Source organism: Phragmites australis, chromosome 8 (assembly GCF_958298935.1).
Source record: "Phragmites australis chromosome 8, lpPhrAust1.1, whole genome shotgun sequence".
In the NCBI taxonomy this organism is placed as follows: Eukaryota; Viridiplantae; Streptophyta; class Magnoliopsida; order Poales; family Poaceae; genus Phragmites; species Phragmites australis.
The window spans coordinates 36,409,431-36,431,296 of record NC_084928.1 but is presented as its reverse complement, the minus strand read 5'-3'; the positions used below and the strand labels follow the sequence as shown (position 1 = coordinate 36,431,296).

General features: G+C 45.1%; 3 protein-coding genes and 1 pseudogene across 4 annotated transcripts; 2 read left to right on the top strand and 2 right to left on the bottom strand.

Annotated features, from left to right (window-relative positions):
* The first annotated feature begins 952 nt into the window (after positions 1 to 952).
* Positions 953 to 3,163, top strand: LOC133926053 (pentatricopeptide repeat-containing protein At4g21065-like; annotated as a pseudogene).
* Positions 3,164 to 6,384: 3,221 nt separating this feature from the next.
* LOC133927350 (uncharacterized) lies at positions 6,385 to 10,002 on the top strand. Of its 2 annotated transcripts, none has more exons than XM_062373773.1 (7): positions 6,385 to 6,585; positions 6,673 to 6,795; positions 7,233 to 7,338; positions 8,126 to 8,308; positions 8,661 to 9,134; positions 9,250 to 9,333; positions 9,634 to 10,002. In XM_062373773.1, the coding sequence occupies exons 2-7, from the start codon at positions 6,748 to 6,750 to the stop codon at positions 9,636 to 9,638; spliced, it is 900 nt and encodes a 299-aa protein (XP_062229757.1). In that variant the 5' UTR covers positions 6,385 to 6,585; positions 6,673 to 6,747; the 3' UTR covers positions 9,639 to 10,002. The 2 variants fall into 2 exon arrangements, with proteins under 2 accessions (XP_062229757.1, XP_062229758.1); XM_062373774.1 differs by having other exon boundaries at positions 6,387 to 6,585; positions 6,673 to 6,771.
* An 865-nt stretch (positions 10,003 to 10,867) lies between these two features.
* Positions 10,868 to 12,254, bottom strand: LOC133927349 (thylakoid lumenal 16.5 kDa protein, chloroplastic-like). Its single transcript, XM_062373772.1, has 4 exons — positions 11,733 to 12,254; positions 11,465 to 11,604; positions 11,308 to 11,380; positions 10,868 to 11,173 (listed from the first exon to the last, which is right to left on the bottom strand). The coding sequence occupies exons 1-4, from the start codon at positions 12,109 to 12,111 to the stop codon at positions 11,064 to 11,066; spliced, it is 702 nt and encodes a 233-aa protein (XP_062229756.1). The 5' UTR covers positions 12,112 to 12,254; the 3' UTR covers positions 10,868 to 11,063.
* A 150-nt stretch (positions 12,255 to 12,404) lies between these two features.
* LOC133927347 (glycosylinositol phosphorylceramide mannosyl transferase 1-like) lies at positions 12,405 to 15,046 on the bottom strand. The gene is made up of 5 exons (XM_062373771.1): positions 14,407 to 15,046; positions 13,942 to 14,314; positions 13,567 to 13,730; positions 13,396 to 13,466; positions 12,405 to 12,763 (listed from the first exon to the last, which is right to left on the bottom strand). Exons 1-5 carry the CDS (start codon positions 14,661 to 14,663, stop codon positions 12,603 to 12,605), a joined length of 1,026 nt encoding a protein of 341 aa, XP_062229755.1. The 5' UTR covers positions 14,664 to 15,046; the 3' UTR covers positions 12,405 to 12,602.
* Between the last annotated feature and the right edge of the window lie 6,820 nt (positions 15,047 to 21,866).

Below are 21,866 nucleotides of genomic sequence, written 5' to 3'. Positions count from 1 at the left end.
TCGCCCAACAACTCACTCTCTAGTCCTATAAGCACTAATCACTCACTAATCTTGTGCTTAATCGTCTTGCATGATCACTTTAAGCACTTTGGTGGGTTGGATGTCTTCTCAGTTGTATATGAACTTCTCTGGACTTCAGCACACTCAAATGACTGAGTGAAGGGGTATTTATAGCCTCAAACTCACGTATTAGCCATTAACCTAACGACTTTAAAAAGCTGTTAACATCGGTTTATCCGGTGAGAACAGTAGTACTCACACCGGATCATCTGGTGAGTACACTCTCACAAACTACCCGTTGGAAACTCACTCAAGCCTCTGTGAACACTGGATACTCCGATGTACACTCTATCTTCATCACCGGACCATCCACTGTGTTATCTTCAGTCAGCCGAACCAATGCAACCCTCTTTGGAAAATATGCTCCGATGTACAAATCTTCAGAGCACCGGACCTTCCGGTGAGGTCACTGCATTCTTCTTTTTATCAACAATGCTCTAGTGCATTTCTCTGGTGTGTTCAAATCAATTACCGGACTATCCGGTGGGTCTTCTACTTCTTTTTCATCTTTGCACTGTTTATTGTCCAGTGTTGTCTTGCTTTGTCACCGGACTATCTGGTGAGGCTTTCATGCATCTGTCCTCCTTTGACAGAGATGCTCTGGTGAGTGTAAATACTCTAAGCACCGGATCATCCGGTGTAGTCATTTCTCCTAGGATTTTTTTCCAATTCAACCAAACTTTGTCCCGATTTTGGTGGCTTCTTCATGTATTGCATCCATAAGACCTACTAACATATATTTTTGACAAAGATGTTAGCCCCAATAACTATATTATCATTAATCACCAAAATCACAATCATGACCTAATAGGACCATATTCGCTACAGACACACCAGAGACCAAACTCCGTCCCAAATTCCACGTTCTTGCTCAGCTGTGCGCCGCCGTGCCATGCGCCCGTCGCCATTACCGACCTCTCGCTCCTTGCGGCAGATGGTCGAGCTCCACGGCCTCCTCACCATCTCTGGTCATTTCCGCCACCAGGACTCCGCCACGAACCTCCTCAACGCCCTCGCCAACTGTCTGCTCTCGGTCTCCGCCACATGGTCCCTCTGCTACGTGCTCAACCTATTCGATCAAATGCCCCACCCCAACACTTTCCCCTTCGACACCGCTCTCCGCGCCTGCTTCCGCACCCGTGTCAAAGACGAGCCGTTACTCCTCTACCGTCGCAAGGGCATGCACACCGACATCTTCACGTTCCACTTCCTCTTCAAATGCTGCTCCGGTGCCCGAGCCCACGGCCAAGTGTGCCGGATGCTGCACCGCGTGTGCCTTCGGACCATGTTCCCCTCTACCACGCCGCTTGTGGAGAACCCTCTTATACACGTGTACACTGAGCTCAGGCTCGCGGACGAGGCCTGCCTGGCTTTTCGACGAGATACCTGTGAAGGACACCGTTGCCTGGACAACGATGATCGGTGGGCCGGCTAAGATGAGGCTACTCGATGAAGCTTGAAGGCTCCTTGTGCAGGCACCAAAGAGGAATGTGATCTTGTGGACGAGCTTGATTGCTCGGTACTCACGTTCTGGTCGGTCTACTGAGGCCTTGGATTGCTACAAGAGCATGCTTTCAGATGGGATTGCACCTGAGGAGGTTACCGTGATTAGTGTACTCCCAGCATGTACGCAACACAAGGATTTGGAGCTTGGCCACTTGCTACACTTGCTAGTCAGGGAAAAGGGGATGTTGATGCGTGTCAATCTTGTCGTTGCGCTAATCGACTTGTATGTCAAGTGTGGTGACATTGCCCATGCACAATAGGTCTTTGATGATGTTGGCAAGGGCAAAAAGTCCCAACCATGGAATGCTATCATTAACGGGTCCTGCAAGATTGGCCATGTTGATGTTGCAAGGTCATTGTTCGATCAAATGGACACACGTGATGTCATCGCGTTCAACTCGATGATCACTGGGTACATCCAAAGTGCCCGACTTAGAGACACACTGCTATTGTTTACGCATATGAGGAGACATGATTTGCGCGTTGATAAACGGTGGTGAGCCTTCTCACTGCTTGTGCGAGCTTAGGTACATTGCCACAAGATAGGGCATTGCATGCTTGCATCGAGCAGAGGCTGGTGGAAGAAGATATTTACCTTGGGACTACACTCTTGAACATGTACATGAAATGTGGGAGGGTGGATGAAACAACTGTTGTTTTCCAGCGGATGGTTGAGAGAGATGTTCGCACTTGGACTGCCATGATTGAAGGTCTCGCATTCAATGATATGGGTAAGGTTGCTCTGGAGCATTTCTGTCGGATGAAGCGTGATGGTTTTCATCCCAACTTAGTTACCTACATTTGCATGCAGTCATTTGTGTCTACTTAATGAAGGTCATATGTACTTTTGATGAGATGAGATTGTTGCACAAGATACATCATTAGGTTGAGCACTATGGCTGCATGATAGATTTGCTTGGCCATAGTGGGCTTTTGGATGGAGCTATGGATCTTGTTCGGACGATGCCAATGCAACCAAATGTTGTCATATGGGGCTCTATCTTCAGTGCTTGTAGAGTCCATAAAGACATTGACCTAGCTCAACATGCTGCAGATCATCTTTTAAAGCTAGAGCGTGATGAGGATGATGTCTATGTCCAGTTGTATAACATATATATAGACTCCAGACAATGGGAAGATGCATCAAGAATAACGAGATCGATGGAAGAACGAGGAGTTAAGAAGACAATAGGTGACATCTCGTTGACCGTGGCTGGGCAGGTGCACAAGTTTGTCTCTAATGACCAATCATATCCTTGGACATCAGAGATCATCGCATTGATAGATGAAACTGCACAGATATTGAAGTATGTGGGTTTATTCTCCAACCACGCCAAAGATAACAGTGGATTTTGACGAGGAAGAGAAAGAATAATCACTTTTAGCACACGGTGAGAAGATGGCCATTGCTTTTGGCCTCATTAGTCTTACACCAAACATGCTGATTTATATCATGAAGAACCTAAGGGTCTGTGAGGACTGTCACTGTTCAATCAAGTTAATCTCCAAGTTTTGGAACATGGAAATCATTGTTAGAGACCCGAGTAAATTCCATCATTCCCGAGATGGAACATGTTCATGCAATGATTTTTGGTAATTTTCATTCTGCAAGATGTCAGCATTGGTGTAGAGCTCTGAAGACAAGAGAACAGTAAAAGCGCAAAGGCTTCATCTGGGAAATTGCATTTGAGTTTTGAATTTGTAAATGCCAGAGGTACTTTTTCTTCACATTGTTACATGTCATTCAATTCAAGGTATGTTCATCTTGTTCATATTCTGATAGCACATGCTCTCTTGCACATGTTATCAGGAAGAGGTAGCCAGTTGTGTCACTGATGAATACCAATTGTCCCATTGGAACCGCGTTCCTCTGCGCACTGGAACATAATCCATTCACCGCTTGTCCTGTGGAGTTCAAACGGATGAAATTGAATGCCTAAATCCATGCTGTTCTTCTTCTGTGTGATTCCTTGTTTCCAGCACTGTAGTTTTCTAACATGTGACTTGCCTAGTTCATTGATAAGGCCATTGGAACGAGTAGAGAACTGGGCTAAACATCCATATTTAATGGACTGGATGGACCATCTGAGTAGCTTAAATGTCCAGCCTAGTCATTGTGGACATCTAAGGCTTTCTTCTTCCTTGGGCAATTCATGGGGGGCGCCGCATCTTGCAGCAGACATGAAGAATCCCATCTTCCTTGCCGACTGAGGTAAAATCGAATTGCTTTGGCTCATTACATGAAGAGACGCTACTTAGATGGCCCTAAGTTAGTTTCGATTTTGTTTTCATGACTTAATCCTATTGACCTTTGCTAATGTTTTCTGTACATCTGCATAACCAATTTCATGGCAAGAATACCAAGAGATGCCAACCATTCTGTTAGTAGATGATAATGGCCGGCAGTCTCGATAGTGATGGAACGGTCGGGTTAAGATGATGCTCTTCTTGGCAAGAAAGATCGTCGCTATTGTTCCTGACTAGAGAGCTCGTTGTTGGCTGATGAAAGTCGGAGATGTGCTTGCTGCTCGAACACTTTCCCCCCACCGTCCTTCCACATGGGTGTACACCGACTTGACTCCTCCAAGTTGCACAGACCAACAAGGATGAGCAACGCCCGAAGCATCACCTTGTTGTCTCTAGTGGATCCGTCACAGTGCACAGTGAGGTCATTCGCGGCGATGGCAGTGCGGGATGTTGTTTCCTTGAACTGTATGATCACCGGTTTTGTTCGGGACAGTCTCCGCGATCGAGCCCTTGCAGTCTAGAAGGGGATGGTTGCTTCTAGAATCAGAGAGACTCCTCATACTTCTTTGCAATCCTCGGTGCATGCAGTGGGTGCGAGGGACTGCAGCTGCACGGTCGGGTGCTGGCCCTAGGCCTGTGCTCCAACCTGTTTGTTGGGGTCTACCTTGGTTAATCACTACATGAGCGTTCAGTCACCTCGTGCTGCTCTCTTGTTGTACGATGAGCTGTTGTTGTAGAGCGCAGCCTTATGCAATGTGGTACTGCATGGCTTGTGCAACCTAAAGCTGACTGAGGAGCTTATTTGTTCCTTCATTGACATGAGACGATAGGATCTGGAGTTGAATGACCTTTCCTATTATTATGCCCTGGAAGGATGCCATCAAGATGAAGAATGACTACAACAAGGCAGACAACTTCATGGCCTCATGGGGTTGTTCTCAAGGTAGGGTGGGTTGCATCCAACATTTTCCTGTCAAACTCGCTTGTGGATCTTTACTTGGCAATCGGTGATTTGGTGGATGTTAAGAATTCTCTGGATAATATCCCTCACGAGGATGTCATCTCGTGGAACTCCATTGTCTCTGTTTACGCTGCCATGCAACTATGAAGGCCATATCTCTATCATCTTCATCAAGTTTAGTCAGTTGCCAAATGCTACATTCTTAGATTGTCAAACTAGGCTTTAAAACAGATATAGCTGTGTGCTCCTCCTTGATCAGCGCATATGCTCGAGCGGGCCAAATTAATAGTTCATACTTGATATTTGAAAGCTTGCAGGATCCAAATGTCATTTGCTTCACTTCAATAATATATGCATGTGCTCGATATGGGGATAGCGCACGAGGAATGGAGCTATTCAATAAGATGATTTCTAGTGGCCTCAAGCCTGACGATGTTACCTTCCTATGTGAGATTGCTGGATGTGATCAGGCAGGACTGTTCGAAGAAGGACGGTTGGTGATTAAGCTCATGAGAGCAAGCTGTGAGATGAATCTTGATGAAAGGAACTTTGCTTGCATGGTCAACCTTCTTAGTCGAGATGGTTTCGTGGTGGAGGCAATGAAAATGATGGAACACTCTCTATTAGGACACTATACCAAGGCATGGAGTTCACTACTATAGAGTTGCATGGCGCATGGTGAACATGCACTGGGAAAGAGAGCTGCAAAGATGCTGATAGATGTGGGCCAAAAAGATCTGGCCACCAACTTGCAAGTATCGAAATACTTTTATGATATCATGACAAAGAAAATGCTTCAAGGATTAAAGCAATGGCAAGTGGGCAGAAGTGAAGGAAAGTGGTCACAGCTTGGTTGAAATTAGTCACGGAATTTAGCATTCGAGGTTACAAAACAATATGAACAATTAACACCGTAGTTGGTTAGGTGTTCGAAGGTTTATTAGGAGACTTTGAAAGATGTTTTTCACAGTGTGCCTATAGATTTAGTTGCGTCTCGATTCAGTGGTTAGATCGTATAGTTGTTTACTACATGATATGAACATGCCGCCTGCCTATTGAAGCCCTGGCTTTTGCAGGTCTGAATCCTGAGCAAAGCTTTCAGTCTCAGAAGGGTTAGGTATTTCAGTTGCTTTTACATGTTTATTCACCCATTGTTCTCACAGCCTCCTCTAAATTTTTGCAGCAATGCTAGGGGTGTAGCCATGTTGATCCAAACACAAATTTTGTGTTCTTTTGGAAAGTGAAAAGGCTGTTGTTTCAAGTAAAGTACAAGAATATGCTACTTGAATGGATGGAGCGCTGGATGATTGCAGATTTATTGGAGTGGGATATAGTGTGGTACTGCAGATTTGTTGGAGCCGGATGTGGCCCCTTTTCCCATCCAATTTCTTATGCAAAAGTTAATCCAAGAATATATAATACAATGCATCTTTGTATATTTTAATCATGCTTCACCGAAATACCAAATACACCGAACTGAATTAACCGAACAATAGCTTTACCACTAATTGCATGCAAACATGTAACACACCCTCAGTTAATTAATTGGCTTTATGGCCTGATTGGAGCTTGATCTGAACTGACAAAATGGTAATAATATTTCTGCGCAAAAAGATTCACTGCTCCAGTATCAAACAAGTGTTCCCCCAACATGAGTGGGGAGTGGATTGATTGATTGATCACAGCCCGAGCTGCTGCTGGTGGCCGCCCGCCGCTCTCCTCCTCCTCTGCCTCCCTCACCTCCGCTTCCTCTCCCTCCTCTCAGCGCGGAGCAAGCTGAGATTCCCTCCCCCGGCGTCAAATCACGGGCGGTATGATCCATAAGCTGTTCCTAGTCCTGTAATCTTTGCATATATTTGGTGCTGTTCGTCTCTCTCACCCCCGTCTCTGTCGCTCAGGGAGGAGGAGCTTCGCCTGGGGGAAGAAGGGGGGAGGTGGCGCGAGGGCAGGGAGAGGACGCAGCTGCATCCGGCATGTCGGGCGAGGACGTTCGCAAGGTCTCTTGCGAGGACATACAGATCGTCAGTAGTTCAGTTCCTTAGTTGCATTCCTAATCGTTTATTCTTCTTTGTGGAATGTGCGCTCGTCAGTTGGTTCGTTGGCGAGGATTTTAATTATTTTTTGTGAATTTGCTCCCGGGTCTTGCCGATCCTTGCTACCCTACTCGTGTTGTTTCTCTCAAAGAACATCGCGTGCTGCAGGCTGATTTGTGTGCTTATAGCCTTATAGTGAAATTGGTGTTCTAGGGTTTGGAATGAACACCAAGTGGCTTGGGACTAGGAATGGTAATCTCATGTAACTATGCATATGCCGAGTTAGTTGCGCACTTGCAGTGCTTACAGGCAACCAAGATTGGTTTGAGCATGCAAGTGAATCTTGTTTTGCATAAGTCTTATGTTTACTTGGATGGACCGATAAGGTAACTCATTAACTCCAGTTGCTAAATACCGTTGTACAGGTTCAAAATCTTATAGAGGGCTGTCTTCAGCTGTATATGAACCAGAAAGAAGTGGTTGATGCCCTCTCCCTCCAGGCAAAAATAGAGCCCACCGTTACTGAACATGGTAAAGCTCGCTCTTATCTGGTACAGTAGAAGGGTTCCTTTATCTTACTTGCAGGTTGGTCCAATGTTCCAAAACTGGCAACCATACTGCATGCATATTTGGTTCTATAGTTAGTCTGATGTTACAACTGTGATTCTGAACTATGGACATATGCTAGTTCACATTACAAATAATGCTTCAGTTTTGTATCAATTGTTGTTGTATCCTGCCCAAATATACTATCTGTAACACAATTTTATTGGAAGTGATCTCCCTTTCAGACCTATCAGAAGCAATAGCATTGCTCAATTGCCATCCAATACAATGGAAAATTATGCTATAATCTTGATTGGTGTTTTCTAATATTCTTGTTTTATGCTAATGCAAATTTTCTTTACATCCATCCCAGCACAAAAATTATGGCAACCTGACTCTTAAATGAATATCATGTGTGGAAATTTTCCTACATTAATGACATACAGCACAAACAAAATGGCTTGGCCACCAAGTTCCAGTTCTACAACATTTTTTTATGAAAAATTACTTCTGCAGTTTACTGTATTGAAAAAGTGCTTCAAATTTAACTGCACATCCATTAACATACCTATAAATAGTATCCCTTAAAAAACATACCTATAAATAGTATGATTAGTGAACATTTTGCTTAGAGAGTTATGTTCATTTCTCTCAGAATTTGCAATATTTTTTACTTCCATCCCATTGTTTTGTAGTTGTTTTTTTTTTTTAAAAAAAAATCCCATTCTGATTGCAACTTGTGGGTGCTTTCTTCTCTGTTTGTTCTTTTCAGTTTGGCAACAACTTGAGGAACAGAATCCTGTGTTTTTCAAGGCATACTATTTGAGGCTAATGCTTAAGAATCAAATAATGGCCTTCAACAAGCTGCTTGACAACCAGTTCCAGATTATGAATAAAGAGTTTCCTTCAGGGATCCCTTCTGCGTCTCTTCCTAATGGCTCAAATTCCAACCCATGTAAGACCTTTGTTCCCAGCTTTGGAGCTTCTTATTGTGACTTCACATCTGGGTAATAGTAAACCAGTAATTACTCATCATTTAAGTGAATAATCTGATTTGCTGAGTGAAGTGCTAGAACAATCTTTGGGGATATCGAGCACTTATTTTTTTCGATGTGATCTGATAATGGTACAGGCTCAACAGGTTTATCAATCGAAGTTTTATCATTGCTCATGGGAACTACATTTTATTATCTCCACTTTCCATTCTTTTTCTCTTGCAGATAAGTTCATTTTTTGGTCGAGTGCCCACGCTGGCATCCTACTGTATACTGGCATTTTAACATAATTATTTTCTTTACTTGTTTCAGTGAAGCAAAATTCATGCTTTTTGCCAGAGACTGCTCCCGGATCTGCAATGCCAGATGGTATAATGTGCAATGGAAGTTCAAGTGGTATAATAAATGGCACACCATCTGGTGATCAATTAATTAATGCTGGCAAAGACATGCATGGTCTTCACAGTGGAATAGATGCTTCAAGTAATCTGCAGGTAGCGCAGAATGCTACTGCTGTGATGTTTGGTGTAGACAATGGGACAATAATAAAGACGGAGTCTGGCTATTCAAGTAATGCTGATTTTGCTTTCTGCGGGAATACATTCCTGGAATCATGCCAGTCAATAGGTGACGCATCTGGTGGATCCTTTAGTAGCTCAGAGTTGAATGGGCAACAACTGAATGATTCAATTTTAGATATTGAATCATCATCATTTGGCTTCTTGAGCCAGATTCCCCAAAATTTTATATTTTCAGACTTGGCAGAGGAATTCAGCCAAAGTGCAGGTACCTTCCTGTGATATTGCTGATTTCTTCCTAATTTTGTGAACTTCCTTTTTTTCTTCCCCTCTCTTTGTCCGTGGCTTTATACGTTATTTGTCTTGTTTTGGGTTTTCTGCAGAAATGTTGGAGAATTATAATAAATCACCATTCTTCGCTTCTGAAACAAATAACTTCTCGGATTCTACAGGGGGAGATCATACAGGTGATTAGTGAACCATCCTTCCTTTTCTTCCTCTATCCTCTTTTCACAACCACCCCATGAGTACAGCGCATACTGCTGTTGCCATCACTTCTCACCGTAGCAAATGGGTTTCATGCATTTATTGGACAAGCAAATACAGTTAGTGCACGTGGATGAGTGTCTTCTTGAGCGGAATTGCTGGTAGTTTACAGCACAAATTTACTATTTGAGTTGATCTAGTATTTTAGAGAAACTTCTCTTAATTTGAGTTGTTTTCTCACTTAGTTTACTCCACATATTTACCCTTTTTTTTCTCTGCAGGTTGAGCAGCCATGCGCGGTCCACCGGCCATTTGTACATACTCTCATGGGCAGGCAATTTTCCATTTGATGAAGAACTTGAGCAACTTTTGAGTTAGCTGCTTATTTCCAGTTTTTTTGTCTTATATTGTGGTAGTTTGGATTGTGTGGGTTGCCTACTACATCAGAGGGCATAATGGATTGGTCTCCCAGTATGCTTTCTGATAGTATTGTAGTCTAGTCGCTCCTTGTACGTTGTTGTGCTTCTGTAAGATAATCCTTAGACGCAGCGATGTTTCCACTTGCTTATTATTGGCTCATGTTCTTGGCTTGTACAACAAAAATTTATTTTATCCCAAGCGAGTGCTGTAATCAGGTTTTGGCTTGTGAATCGTGATAGGTAGCTATATGCAGCTTGACATACTATCTGACTTGGCAGGTAGTATTGAAGTCGTGCAAGTATCAACATGAACATACTTCAATTTCACATAACATATTGCAAGTTGAGGATTAAAAAACAATCCATCAGCTGCTTGGATCTTGAAAAGAGAACAAATTTAGCTTCAGTACCTATTACTGTAGAATTTCTTGATGAAATTGATGTTGTTTTCCGAGTGAAGAACAACAGAGGCAGTGGTTATTCTCGCATGCTTGTCTGAACTCAAGTCTCGGTTACGGTACCCTCTTTAGCGTTGGAAATTAAGACTTTTTTAGATTTAATTTAATTTATAAATAATTCATGAGTGTAAATTAATAAACTAATGTGTTCATATCATTATAGCATAATCTAGATGTGTGTATGATAGTATTACATATGTTTGGATCTATTATACTTGAAATTAGGGATAGCGGGAAATAAAGTACGAGTGACATAGTTTTTACGTATTGATCCTGCGCTTTGAAGAATGTAGAGGATGTAGGTTACATCGTGTTTACGGCACAATCGATTTTGCTGACGATGTGCCAAATTTGTTAACGATAATAGCAGAGCGACCAGGAAGACGAACCGTGATAAAAAACTTAAGCAATCGTGTGAAGTGCTTTTCAAAAAACTTATTCGTCTTCTTCCGATGTAAAATCTCAAGAGTGAAGGTACCTGCTTTTTCGGTTACCGGTACACGTCGATACCAGGATAGAATATGCTACAATGACAGCGCAACAACATAGACAAAAAAAACCCTAATTATTATATATACTCATATGATAAGAGCGTTCCTAAATTAAATGTTATTCTCATTAATAGTCTATCTCCTCTCTCCAATAAAATAAGGTTTTTAAATATATATAAGGAGAAAAATCCTTACCTCTATTATATGAGATTTAAATTATATAGACCCCTATAATTCTAACATTGAGAAGATTCACAAATGCTGGATCCATAAATATCTTGTGATTACAGCCGGTGCTTCAAGGAAGAGAACGTCCAGCTAGCCGTCAGCCAATTCATTCGTCTCAGTAGCCTTTGAGCTGGCCACCCAATCCGGCTAACGCTATCCATTTCTCCAACGCTGTCGCAGAGGATACAAACGCCGACTTGGAGGATTCAGCATCACGCTTGTTCACTGCAACAAGGTGACACATGAGACGTCTCAGATCCATATTGGCCCCAAAAAAATGGATCAAAAATTGGACACTTGGAACTTGATTGTTCAGATAAAGTTCATTGAACATTCAGAGCAAACGGCCGTCAATGTACCTGATGTAAACAATGAGGCCAACGAGGAGTTGAAGCTATCAACCACGTTCCTCTCCTCTGGGCTTGAGCTGAACTGTATGTTACATACAGTGATCAAAATGTACAGCTTGAGAAGGAGGTCAAGACCTGTGTGTGGTAAAAGAGAAGCGAATCAAACCTTGGAGAAAGCTGCATTGATGTCCTGCACCCACTGGGCATCAGAACTTGGGCCGAGAACACTGCCTGCAGCAGGGAGATCGTCCTTGTCAATGGCCTGCCCGACCTTGCTCAGCTTGTAGATGAGGTCCTGCAAGTACCCTGTGGTTTGTTGTAGTAAAAACTACTGCATTACTGCTATTGCAAAGCATCAGAGGTTTCTTTTTCTTTTCTTTTTTTAGAGAGAAAACTACACGAGAGATGATCTGGGGGGTGATTAATTGACTGACCTGTCTCGGTGCCTGAGGAGCTGATGACGCCTTGCTTCTGCAGCCGCTTCTTCCTGTCCTCCTTCACGCGCTCCAGCAGCTCGATGTCATCGTCCGCCTCCAGGACAAGGGCCTGCGCCGCGCGGTCGGCGGCGGCAAGTGGGGAGAACCACGCGGCGAGGGCGGCGAGCACGTACGACGCCAGGCTGCTCCGCCTGCCGACGACGACGACCTCACGCCGGTCTTGGCACCTGATGCTGCTGACGCCTCGCAACGGCACGGCTTTCTTGGCCTTGGCTGCTGCAAGAGGATGCTGCTGCACCGGCGACTCCTGCGCCGCCGCCTTGGGCGCAGTAGCACAGCCGGCAAGCGCCCATGCCTCGGTAACAATGGCCACCATCGGATGATCGGCTCAAGAGATTCTCTCTTCTCCCCCTGGAAGCAGCAGCAAGAGGAAGAGGAAGAGGAAGAGAAAAGCACTAGAGGTTGTGGACAAAACAAGAAGGAAGCATGCACAACTGGTCCAACGGAAGAGTCCCCTTATCCCCACTATCTTGCTTCGGCCGTTACAGCCACAAATGAGTTAGCCTAGAGGTGAACCGTGAGCACTGATCGAGCGGTCTTAGGCTCTTGACACAGTGGCATATAATCGAACGCCCCTAATTAGGAAAAGGTAAATTATTATCGCATTCATAAACAGATAATTCCTTACACATAAATTCCGATGTTCACTGTGTTTTTCAGTTTCAGCGTGTACAATCCAATCTGAATCTGTGTCCTTAGGTGCTGATGAACTATGCACAAGCAAACTAGCCTTGTAATATGGGCTAGGTGGCGCCTAAGGAAAAGCAAAAAAAAGAGAGGAGATGACAGAGCCAAACAAGAGGCATATCACCAGAACCAGCTCCTGCGGCCATCAACAGCCTTGACTGTGGTGGCTACAAGAGGCATATGGCCATACATGGCAGCAAATGTGTTGAGGCATCTCGATCTCTGCGAATCATGGCCTTTCAAACTGCTGATGCCGCTCGATCCAATCTCAATAATCCTTCCTGAGGTAATATCAAGAAGGTGAATGTGGGTAAGAACCTCCTGATATCAATAACAACCAGGATAACATTCGCAGTCCTATTATGTTTCTGTGGCTAGTTATTTTGCTTTACTGTATTGGTTTCAAATTATTTTACCGCTATGATTCTTTCTGGTTTGTCTCAACATTTTCAATTATATGCAAGGTAAAGTAAAAAAAAGCATGGTGAATCTTGTGGACTATTTTGAAAAATAACCACTGCTGAAATACCGTAAATGCTTAACTAACACACTTTAAAGCCTTCTGGATTATATAGTCAAGTAAGAAGCTCTTGTTCTATTGCCAAACAATTTAGGAGCTGCATAATTCTCCTAATTATAGGTTGATAGAAATATAGATTGGTCCCAAAAAAGGATATGGTCCCTATGGTTGCTGACAACCATTTCAATGATGACATGCGCAGCCAAAAACAAAACAATAAGATTGACTATCTAAACACATTTTGTTCCATGTGTAAAACTGAGAATCTGGTAATACTGATTCTCCAAAGGCGAAATTTCTTGAGGCGGAATGTGAACTAATTCAACCAAATTAGGTTGTCTAAGGAAAGATGACGCAGTAGAATTTCACTTCTTCACAAGGGTGCTTACTGACCTTGTACCCATATTGGTGGAGCCCCAGTTACATTTGCAACAAGAAAAGACATTGCAATATCCTCACAATTCCTGTCAAGCATTAGCGAAAAGCATAAGAGATCCAGTGTAAACACATAACTGAAAGTGATTTTTCTACAAAAATGGTGAAGCAGTAAGATACGAGTTGCACCTATTTTCATTCACATAATTGCGGATAGCTGGTAGCATTTGGTTGGTATATAGATCCAAATACTGCCTGCGGAAGAAACTTGCTTTGGAAAGAACTATACTGTATGTCCCTGTCCACCAAACTGACCACCAGCTTCCATATCTGTATTCCTTTGTATTGCCTCTCTGCAGAAGCAACAACTCCAATTTAGAATGTTAACACAACAAACTTCCTCATTATGTCCATGCACACTTCAAATTTCTTTTTTTTTAAACCAACAATTCAAATTTCAAAGTACACCTACAAATAGATACTTCCATTCAAACAAATTTCGCATGTTAAACTACGAATGTGATACTACTCATTATGAATTGCAACAATTGATTCATATCGTACCGGGTCAGCAAGCCAGTGCATCCGGGGCACGAAGCCGACCATCGCAGAGGGCGCGCTCTGCCACACGCTGTAGGCGAACCGCAGCGTGGAGCAGGGAACGATGAGGTCGTCGTCGACGGAGAAGACAGCGTCCGTCGTGAGGCCCCGGATCGGCCTGAACCTGTTGTTGAGGCTGTCCACCTCGTTGATCGCGAACCGCACGTTCCCGCGCCGGGTGCAGTTGAGGACGCTCTGGCGCAGCGCCTCGTGCGGCGCCCGCGGCTCGCTCCACACGACGTGGACGGCGTCGACGCCCGCGCAGGCGGCGTAGTGCGCGACGGACCTACGCAGGAGGGCGTAGCGCTTCCACGTGTTGATCACCACCGCGAAGCCGCTGGAATCAGCGCAGTGAAGAGTGTGAGTGAGTGACTAGCTGGTGGGGCAGCAGATGGGGCGGGGGCGGGGTGTGGTTGGTCGGGCGCTTACCGTGGCGAGGCGGCGGGGTCGGGATCGGGGTCGGGGCGGTGGAGGGTGAGCGCGAGTGCGAGCGTGGTGACCGCGGCGGCGAGGACGAGGAGGCAGCGGACGAAGCAGGCGGCGAATCTGCTGCCAGTGGCCGCGGCGGACGCGTGGCGAAGCGGGAGCTGGTGGCGGCGAGCGGGGCCGAAGCCGAGGCCGTGCCTCCTGTCCGCCACTGCAGCCGCCGCCTGCAGCTGGAGCAGCAGCTTGGTCATCCCCAGCATGAGCTCGCCACGCCGCCAGAGGCAACGGAGGAGGAGCACCCAACTGCTTGGAGGCGGCGAGGTGGTGAGGAGCAGAGAGCAGAGCAAGCCTCGGCGCGGGCTTTCCTGATCGATTGGGGTGCTACGGCGCCGCGGGTTTGGCTGGGCAGCCGTACGGCACAAGGAGCAGCAGCGCAGCAGCGGGCACGGCGTGAGACGGGGGGATCGGTGGCCTCCTTGTGGAGGTGGAGGCAGACAGGCACGCACCTGAGCAGGAGCCGCCGTGTGGTGTGAAAAAAAAAAATCTATGCAGCGGTGATAGATATATCACGACTTTTTTTTACTCCAAATTTCATAGTCTGAAATTTAAGAGTCCACTTAGACGATGGCTTCCCGACAGAGGTTAGGGGAGAGATTAATTTGGGGTTTCTTTATCATTGGAATTAGAAGAGGTGGAAGGGGGAGGGAGGCTGCTCTAGTGAAGTGACAGGGATATCACCAATTGCGGGCGATGGAGGACGAAGGGTGGGTCACTGATTAGGCGGGTGTGACAAGAATGTTGGATTAGTACGGCAACAAATGATAACAGCGGATTCGGTGGTGGGAGCGCCGCCGAAGATGGATGGAGGAGGGTGGGGGTGGGGAAGCAAGCAACGCAGTCGATGGGGAGAAGAACAATGCGCAAATGAGATGAGTAAGAAAGAATCGTGTCCGTCCAGTTGAAATCTGACAGCTCGGGAGCTTCGTCTGAAAAATACCCCTTTTTAGACGCATGAGTGATAGCACAGACAATTTTTTTAATATGAGAAATAAAATGAAAAGAGTACACAAAATTATAAGTATTATGCCATTTATAATACAAAACTATAAGTATTGTAGCTAGTAACATAAAACTACAAGTATTGTACACTAATTTCACATAAAACTCGATTTTAATTAGATTCATCAAAGAATGGTATTATATTTCTTAAAAAATCATAGAACTATTTGTACGTGTTTCATAATCCATATAAAATCCATTTTAATTGGTTCAACCAAAAATTCTATATAAAATTTAAATTAAAATTTTTAAAAAATACTTTTATAACTACTAACAATTGTTAGGGACTCGAATAAAATCCCAAAAATATAGAAAAAATCACTAATATTTTTATTATACAATGAACTAATTTCTAAAATTATTTACAGTACTAGTTTATATGATGAAAAGGTGAGTTCCTTTATAATGCTCTATTTATACGCTCCATTTATATATTTACACAGGAACTCACTTTTTCACCATATAACACAGAGATGAAAATAATTTTAGATATTAGTCAATCATATAAGAAGAATATTAGTGTTTGTTTCCATATTTTTATGATTTTATTTGAGACCCTAAACTTATTAAGAGTTATAAAAGTAGCCTTTTTAAGAATTTTAGTTTAAATTTTACATAGGATTTTTGGATGAATCTAATTAAAATGGGTTGCACATAGATTATGAAATAATTACAAAAAGTTTAGGATTTTTGAGAAACATAAGACTATTTTTTGATGAATCTAATTAAAATCAGGTTTTGTGTGTACAACATTTATAATTTTATGTTATAAATAGTACAATACTTATAGTTTTGTATAATTCACTAAAATAAATATGCTCAAGAAAAGATAAGTTCGCTTAGCTTACGATTTTCTTTACTTCCTTTTTTGAGGAACACGAACATGCGTCTCTAAGTAATGTAGCTAGTTACCCAAGTAACACCACAAAACATGACCGTAATTTATGTTTTAAAAAAACTTTATTAATTTTTATCGTTAAATCAAATTAATATAACTGCACAAGAGTCATCTCGCAACCTCTATATATTAAAGATACATACGGTCAAAAACAAAGAACAAAACACGTCAAAGATGCTAAAACAAAAGCTACTAAGAGTCGAACAAGCACAAAATAGATCTCCGCAGGTGTCAGATAAATGACCGTAATTTTTGCGACTCACCGTAAATTCGTCTCCGTTTTTTTTTTTTTCCAACATCAATCACTGTCGAAAGCGGGGTAAGATTTGAGGACGCCGTATTGCCGTCACTTGTTCAACTCTCAGTGGAAGAAAGGAAAAGCAATTTCGTTTAGCATTCTCCACAGCCGCCCATTTCTTCTTCTCTGCTCCCATCAATGGCGATTTGCTGATCAACTGCCATCGCTAGAACTTACCAACCAACAGGTTACGTCTCAGTCAGTTGGGCACAGCTACGCTTTGTTTCTCCTTCCCATCTGATCAGAGCACTGCGCCGCTGCTCATCTCTCGTTGCCTCGTGATGGCCACTGAGAGTGAGAGGAGCAAGGGATCAACGCACGCCGTAAAGCCATCCCCTGTAGCCCAGGTAGGGGAGGACTGACAAATGAAACAATTTCAGATCACCAACTCAGATCACCCTCACAGCTATATTACAAATCTACGATGTCACGTCTGGTTTTTCAAAAGATCAACAGGTGTATTACACATATACGTCATAATCAATTTTATTATACATGCGGAGACATTATCAGTGATATATTATTCTATATCGAACAAAATAACTTTATTAAAATAATTACCAGAGTTTTTAACAACAGCGAAAAAACTCGAGATAACTCTAACGAAAGCTTTAGGGCACACCACAAGCAATTGACTGAGGGCAACTCAATTTAAGACGCTTCGTCTTCCTTGTACTCTTTAGCTTCCTTGATCTTCGTGTAGTCTTCTCCAACTGAGCAGTATTTATTTTTAAAAATAATAAGTGTGAGTACATATCGTACTCCGCAAGTGTGGAAAATATGATATGAGGGTTTAAGACAAGAAAGATTTGACTCAGATTTACTGCATCTATACCAAAATAACTTAGGACTCAAGAAAACCTAGCAGCCTATTTATTATGTGTGATGACAATACTTTACAAAAATAGCTTATCGGATTTCATGCGACTATCAAACTCACCAGATATTCTATATCCGGCTACCAACTCATCGAGTTGCCACCACCCGACTACCAAAACCAACCACTCAAAAACCCTACTAATTATGAAGAAGTTCAAGCCCGCTCTTAACTGTAAGCACGGCTGATCAATCAGTTTTATTATTCTGCAGAGTTTGCACACTTTACCCACGAGTCGTTATCCCCGTTTTGCTTTACACTTCCGGGGTGTGGAGCCAGAGTCTCACTACAAGGCCGTTACAAAGCGCCTCCAAATCTATATGCACCCACTAAGGTTTCACCGCTAACAAGGATTCCATCCACTGCAAAGGCTCCCTCTTGTGCCACTTAACCGTCCACTGGTGCGTATAGAATATGAAATGCAACTAATTATTCGGCCATGCCGTACCCATATAGGTCTCGTCGTTGTGCTGTTATGCCGGGTAACAGGCTTCACAAACCGGTCCTTAGGATCTCACACAGGGACAAACACAACCCTGTTGTGCAGCTCCACCTCAAACTAGCCATTCAGTTGGGAACGCCATTCAGTTGGGATCCCTATTCCATGTTACTACAAGATTACTGTCGGTGTATCGGGAACCAGGGGTTCCTGAGTCCCGAGACCAGGCCGGCCGTCCGCCACGTGTCACCATCCCGCGAGGTCCCCCCTGCAGGATGAGGAGAATCTAAGTTCCGGGAGAAGGTGCTCGGGGCCACAGCCTCTGGTTCCCGAGCACCCCAGTTCCCCGATGACCCACAGAGTCCAAGTACCGGGAAGAAAGTGCTCAGAAGGGTTCCCACTCGCCCCCAAGTACCATAGTCCCCCGATGGTTCGAACAGCCAAGTGCTCGGGAGAGAGTGCTCGGGGCTGCACGTGGCAGCCCCCGAGGACTCGGTTCCCCGAAGGTCCTACCGAAGTGCTCGGGAGAGAGTGCTCGGGGCTGTACGTGGCAGCCCCCGAGGACTCGGTTCCCCGAAGGATCTGCTCAAGTGCTCGGGAGAGAGTGCTCGGGGCTGCACGTGGCAGCCCCTGAGGACTCGGTTCCCCGAAGAATCTGCCCAAGTACTCAGGAGAGAGTGCTCGGGGCTGCCACGTGGCAGTCCCCGAGGACTCGGTTCCCCGAAGGGTCCTACAGGAGTGCTCGGGAGAGAGTGCTCGGGGCTGCACGTGGCAGCCCCCGAGTACTTGGTTCCCCGAAGGTTCGCGCAAGATCGCCCGACGACCCGAAGGGTCCCGTCGGCGGAGTGTCAGCCAGTCAAAGGTCCAATGCCGCATTTAATAGGCACGCGCGGCCTGACATCCTGACATCCTGACATTCTCAGCTGCCCACGCCCTAGTGTCAGTCCCTTCCATGCTTTTGCAGGGGGGCGTGGGTCCATTAATTGCACGGGTCCCGTCCCGTATCATCCGGGTACCTCGGGATAACGTTGCCAGGATCAAAGCGTTCCGCCTGCCACCCTGCCCTGACAGAAGAACAAGACAGGGTGGGCGCGCCGAGTGCCTCTGTGGCCGCCCGGTGGGCCCTCTCAATGGCACCGGAGGACGTCCACAGTGGCGGGTGGTCGGATGCGCGCCGCATTTTTCCACCGCCCCTGTCACTTCACCGAGACGGAATGATGACGCCTTTCTCCGTGGCGCCTTGGCACTCGCGCCCCCTCTTTCCCATTCGGGATAAGTCGAGGTCGGCGTGTGTATAAAAGGAAAGGATGGAGAACACATGAAAGCAAGCTGAACTAGACGAAGCCTGAAATATACCAGACGACAAGGCGACGAAGAAGAGACCAAGCCCAGATCAAGAGACGAAGAACATCACAAACAAGCTCGAGCAGAGCTAGAGCACGGGAGCCTCAAGCTCTCTGTAGACAACACACTCTTGTAACCAGACACATCCTTGAAGAATTCCCTTCAAGAAAAGATATTGCACTCACACAGGAGTAGGGTGTTACGCCCCCGTACGGCCCGAACCTATCTAAACCCCGGTGCATCTATCTCTTTTTTGCACTAGGTCGATCATCCCCCACCACCAGCCGTTGCATTTATCTCCGTTTCCATTTATTTCCCCGACGAGCTCGTTCAGGATCATCCCCCCGGCCGAATCTTTAAAAAGGGATCTCTCGGGATCCCTGCGACAGGAGTTCATCCTCCGACAATTACTATATCCAATTTCTTGTTATATAAACATTAGTCAATATTTACTCCAACCCAGACAGCACTAGCATACCTACCCATTTTATTTCCCATGACCCTTCAAAGGCTACAAGGAAATATCACACAAATTCTAGTAAAACCCTAACCATGAGATTCCATATTAGACAAGTATGCATCTAGGGAAAATAAAAGCTACAATATCCTGCAATGGTGTCAAAGTGGTCAAGAACACTTGTCTTCTAATGCAGGTTGCTCAAAGTCCTCGAATGCATGGTCTTGCAAGCTGACACACTACTCGTCTCCTAAAGTAATTACGCACACCGGAAAATAAACAAACACAACAGCTAAGTACATCACACAAATCAAAGGAAAAACACTCAAAAAGGTTACTAATGGACAGTACACGCTGCTACGATCGTGGGAGCGCAAGAATCGCCTATATCGGAGCTCGTATGAAAAAGTTGTAAACGTTTGAAGTTATAGGGGTCTTTTGTAAAAAGACAGGTTCTATTTGGTGAAAACAGATAATTCTAGGGGTTTATTTGTAAAAGTTTAGGGATCTATTTGTAAATAAATAAAAGTATATGGGCTAAATGTAAAAAAACAGGGCTGTCAGGGGTTATTTTGTGATATCATAAAAGTCTAGGGACCTAATTGCAAAAATACATATTTAAAAGAATTAATAGATTTATTTTTATTTAGAAAACCCTATTTATGATGTCAGCATGATATCATCACGCTGACTGGCTCGGCTCGGCTGACGTGGCTGACACGTGAGCGACACGTGGCACTGACGTGGCTCTCATAAGCTGACTGGATTGAAGAGGACATGTGGCGCGACCCTATTGGCTAGCGAAGGGGTATTTTGCAATCTAATCGTGGCCATTGCTGCAAGATCGGACGGCTCACCTTGAGTCTTCTTCCTCTAGTTGATGCAACCGGTGGCGCGGGGATCAGTGTGGCGGCGCTCGGCCGAAAAGTCGCCGGAGTTGAGCTCCAGTGGCCGGTCTTCGATGGCGAGCGGCGGAACGCGGAGAGGAGACGATGGCGAACCCGTTTGAGGGGCAAGTTCGCGTCGGGGCTCGGTGCAGTGGCCAAAACTCCACGGGATGCGGTCAGAGAAGATGAGGTGCGGACGGAGAACGACGTCGTGAGCTCGGACGACGTCAGCGAAGTGTGGAGAGTCACAGCGACGGTGAGGGTGGCTCGACGGTGTTCGGCGGCAGCTCGGGAGCTCGCGTGTGGATGAAATCCGGCGGGGTTTGAGGGTGCGGGTGCGGTGAGGTAAAAGGAGGATCGGTCGGGGGTTTGATTTAGATTTTATAGACAGGAGGAGCGGTTGCGGAGAGGGGCGCAGGGTGGAGATCGTGCAGCGGTTTTTGGCGACAGTTGCGGCACGGCGTGGGCAGAGCGGGAGCGAGAGTTGGGGACGACGATGGTTGCTGAGACGGACGTCACATATGATTTGAGTACGTGACACAGCAACGTGGAATCCACATGCTACGACTGCGATTCAAGGTTTTTCGGGACTTCTTGGTGACATCTTGAAGGTTTTTTAGACTCCTCACACATCCAAGTTACTACAAACGGTTGGGAACCCTATCCAGATACAGAATACGATTCCATCGAACCATTGCAGCAGCATCAGAGCTAAACAAGGACACAGGCACGATCTCAACTCAAAGATACTGCTACTCTAATCAGATATGCATTGCACAGAGCCACAGCTCAGAATCATATGAATCTCCGTACATTTTCAAGCATAAATTATCTTCTATGCTGACAGCTTGGGACGTCATCGCCGGACGATTTCTGAATTCCCACATAGCCAACAGTTGCATGAGCACAGACTGCATCCAGATTGCAGTTCAAGAGTCCAGGGATAGTTTGCTGATATCTGCACCACCGCTGTGGCTGGACACCTTCTTCATCTCCAGGGCAGTCTTGTACGGCGGGGCAATAGGAGGCTGGACTGGACCCAAGCTCCTGTAGGAGCCGCTTTCTGTGCTGGGGAGATCCCCGCAGGCCAGAAATGGAATGCAGACCTTGTTTGGTCCCTCCAGCCACTGAGCCACCCGCTTCTGCAATCTGCACATGATAAATGACATAAAGACTAAGGAGTAGGCCTCCTGGATCATGTGAT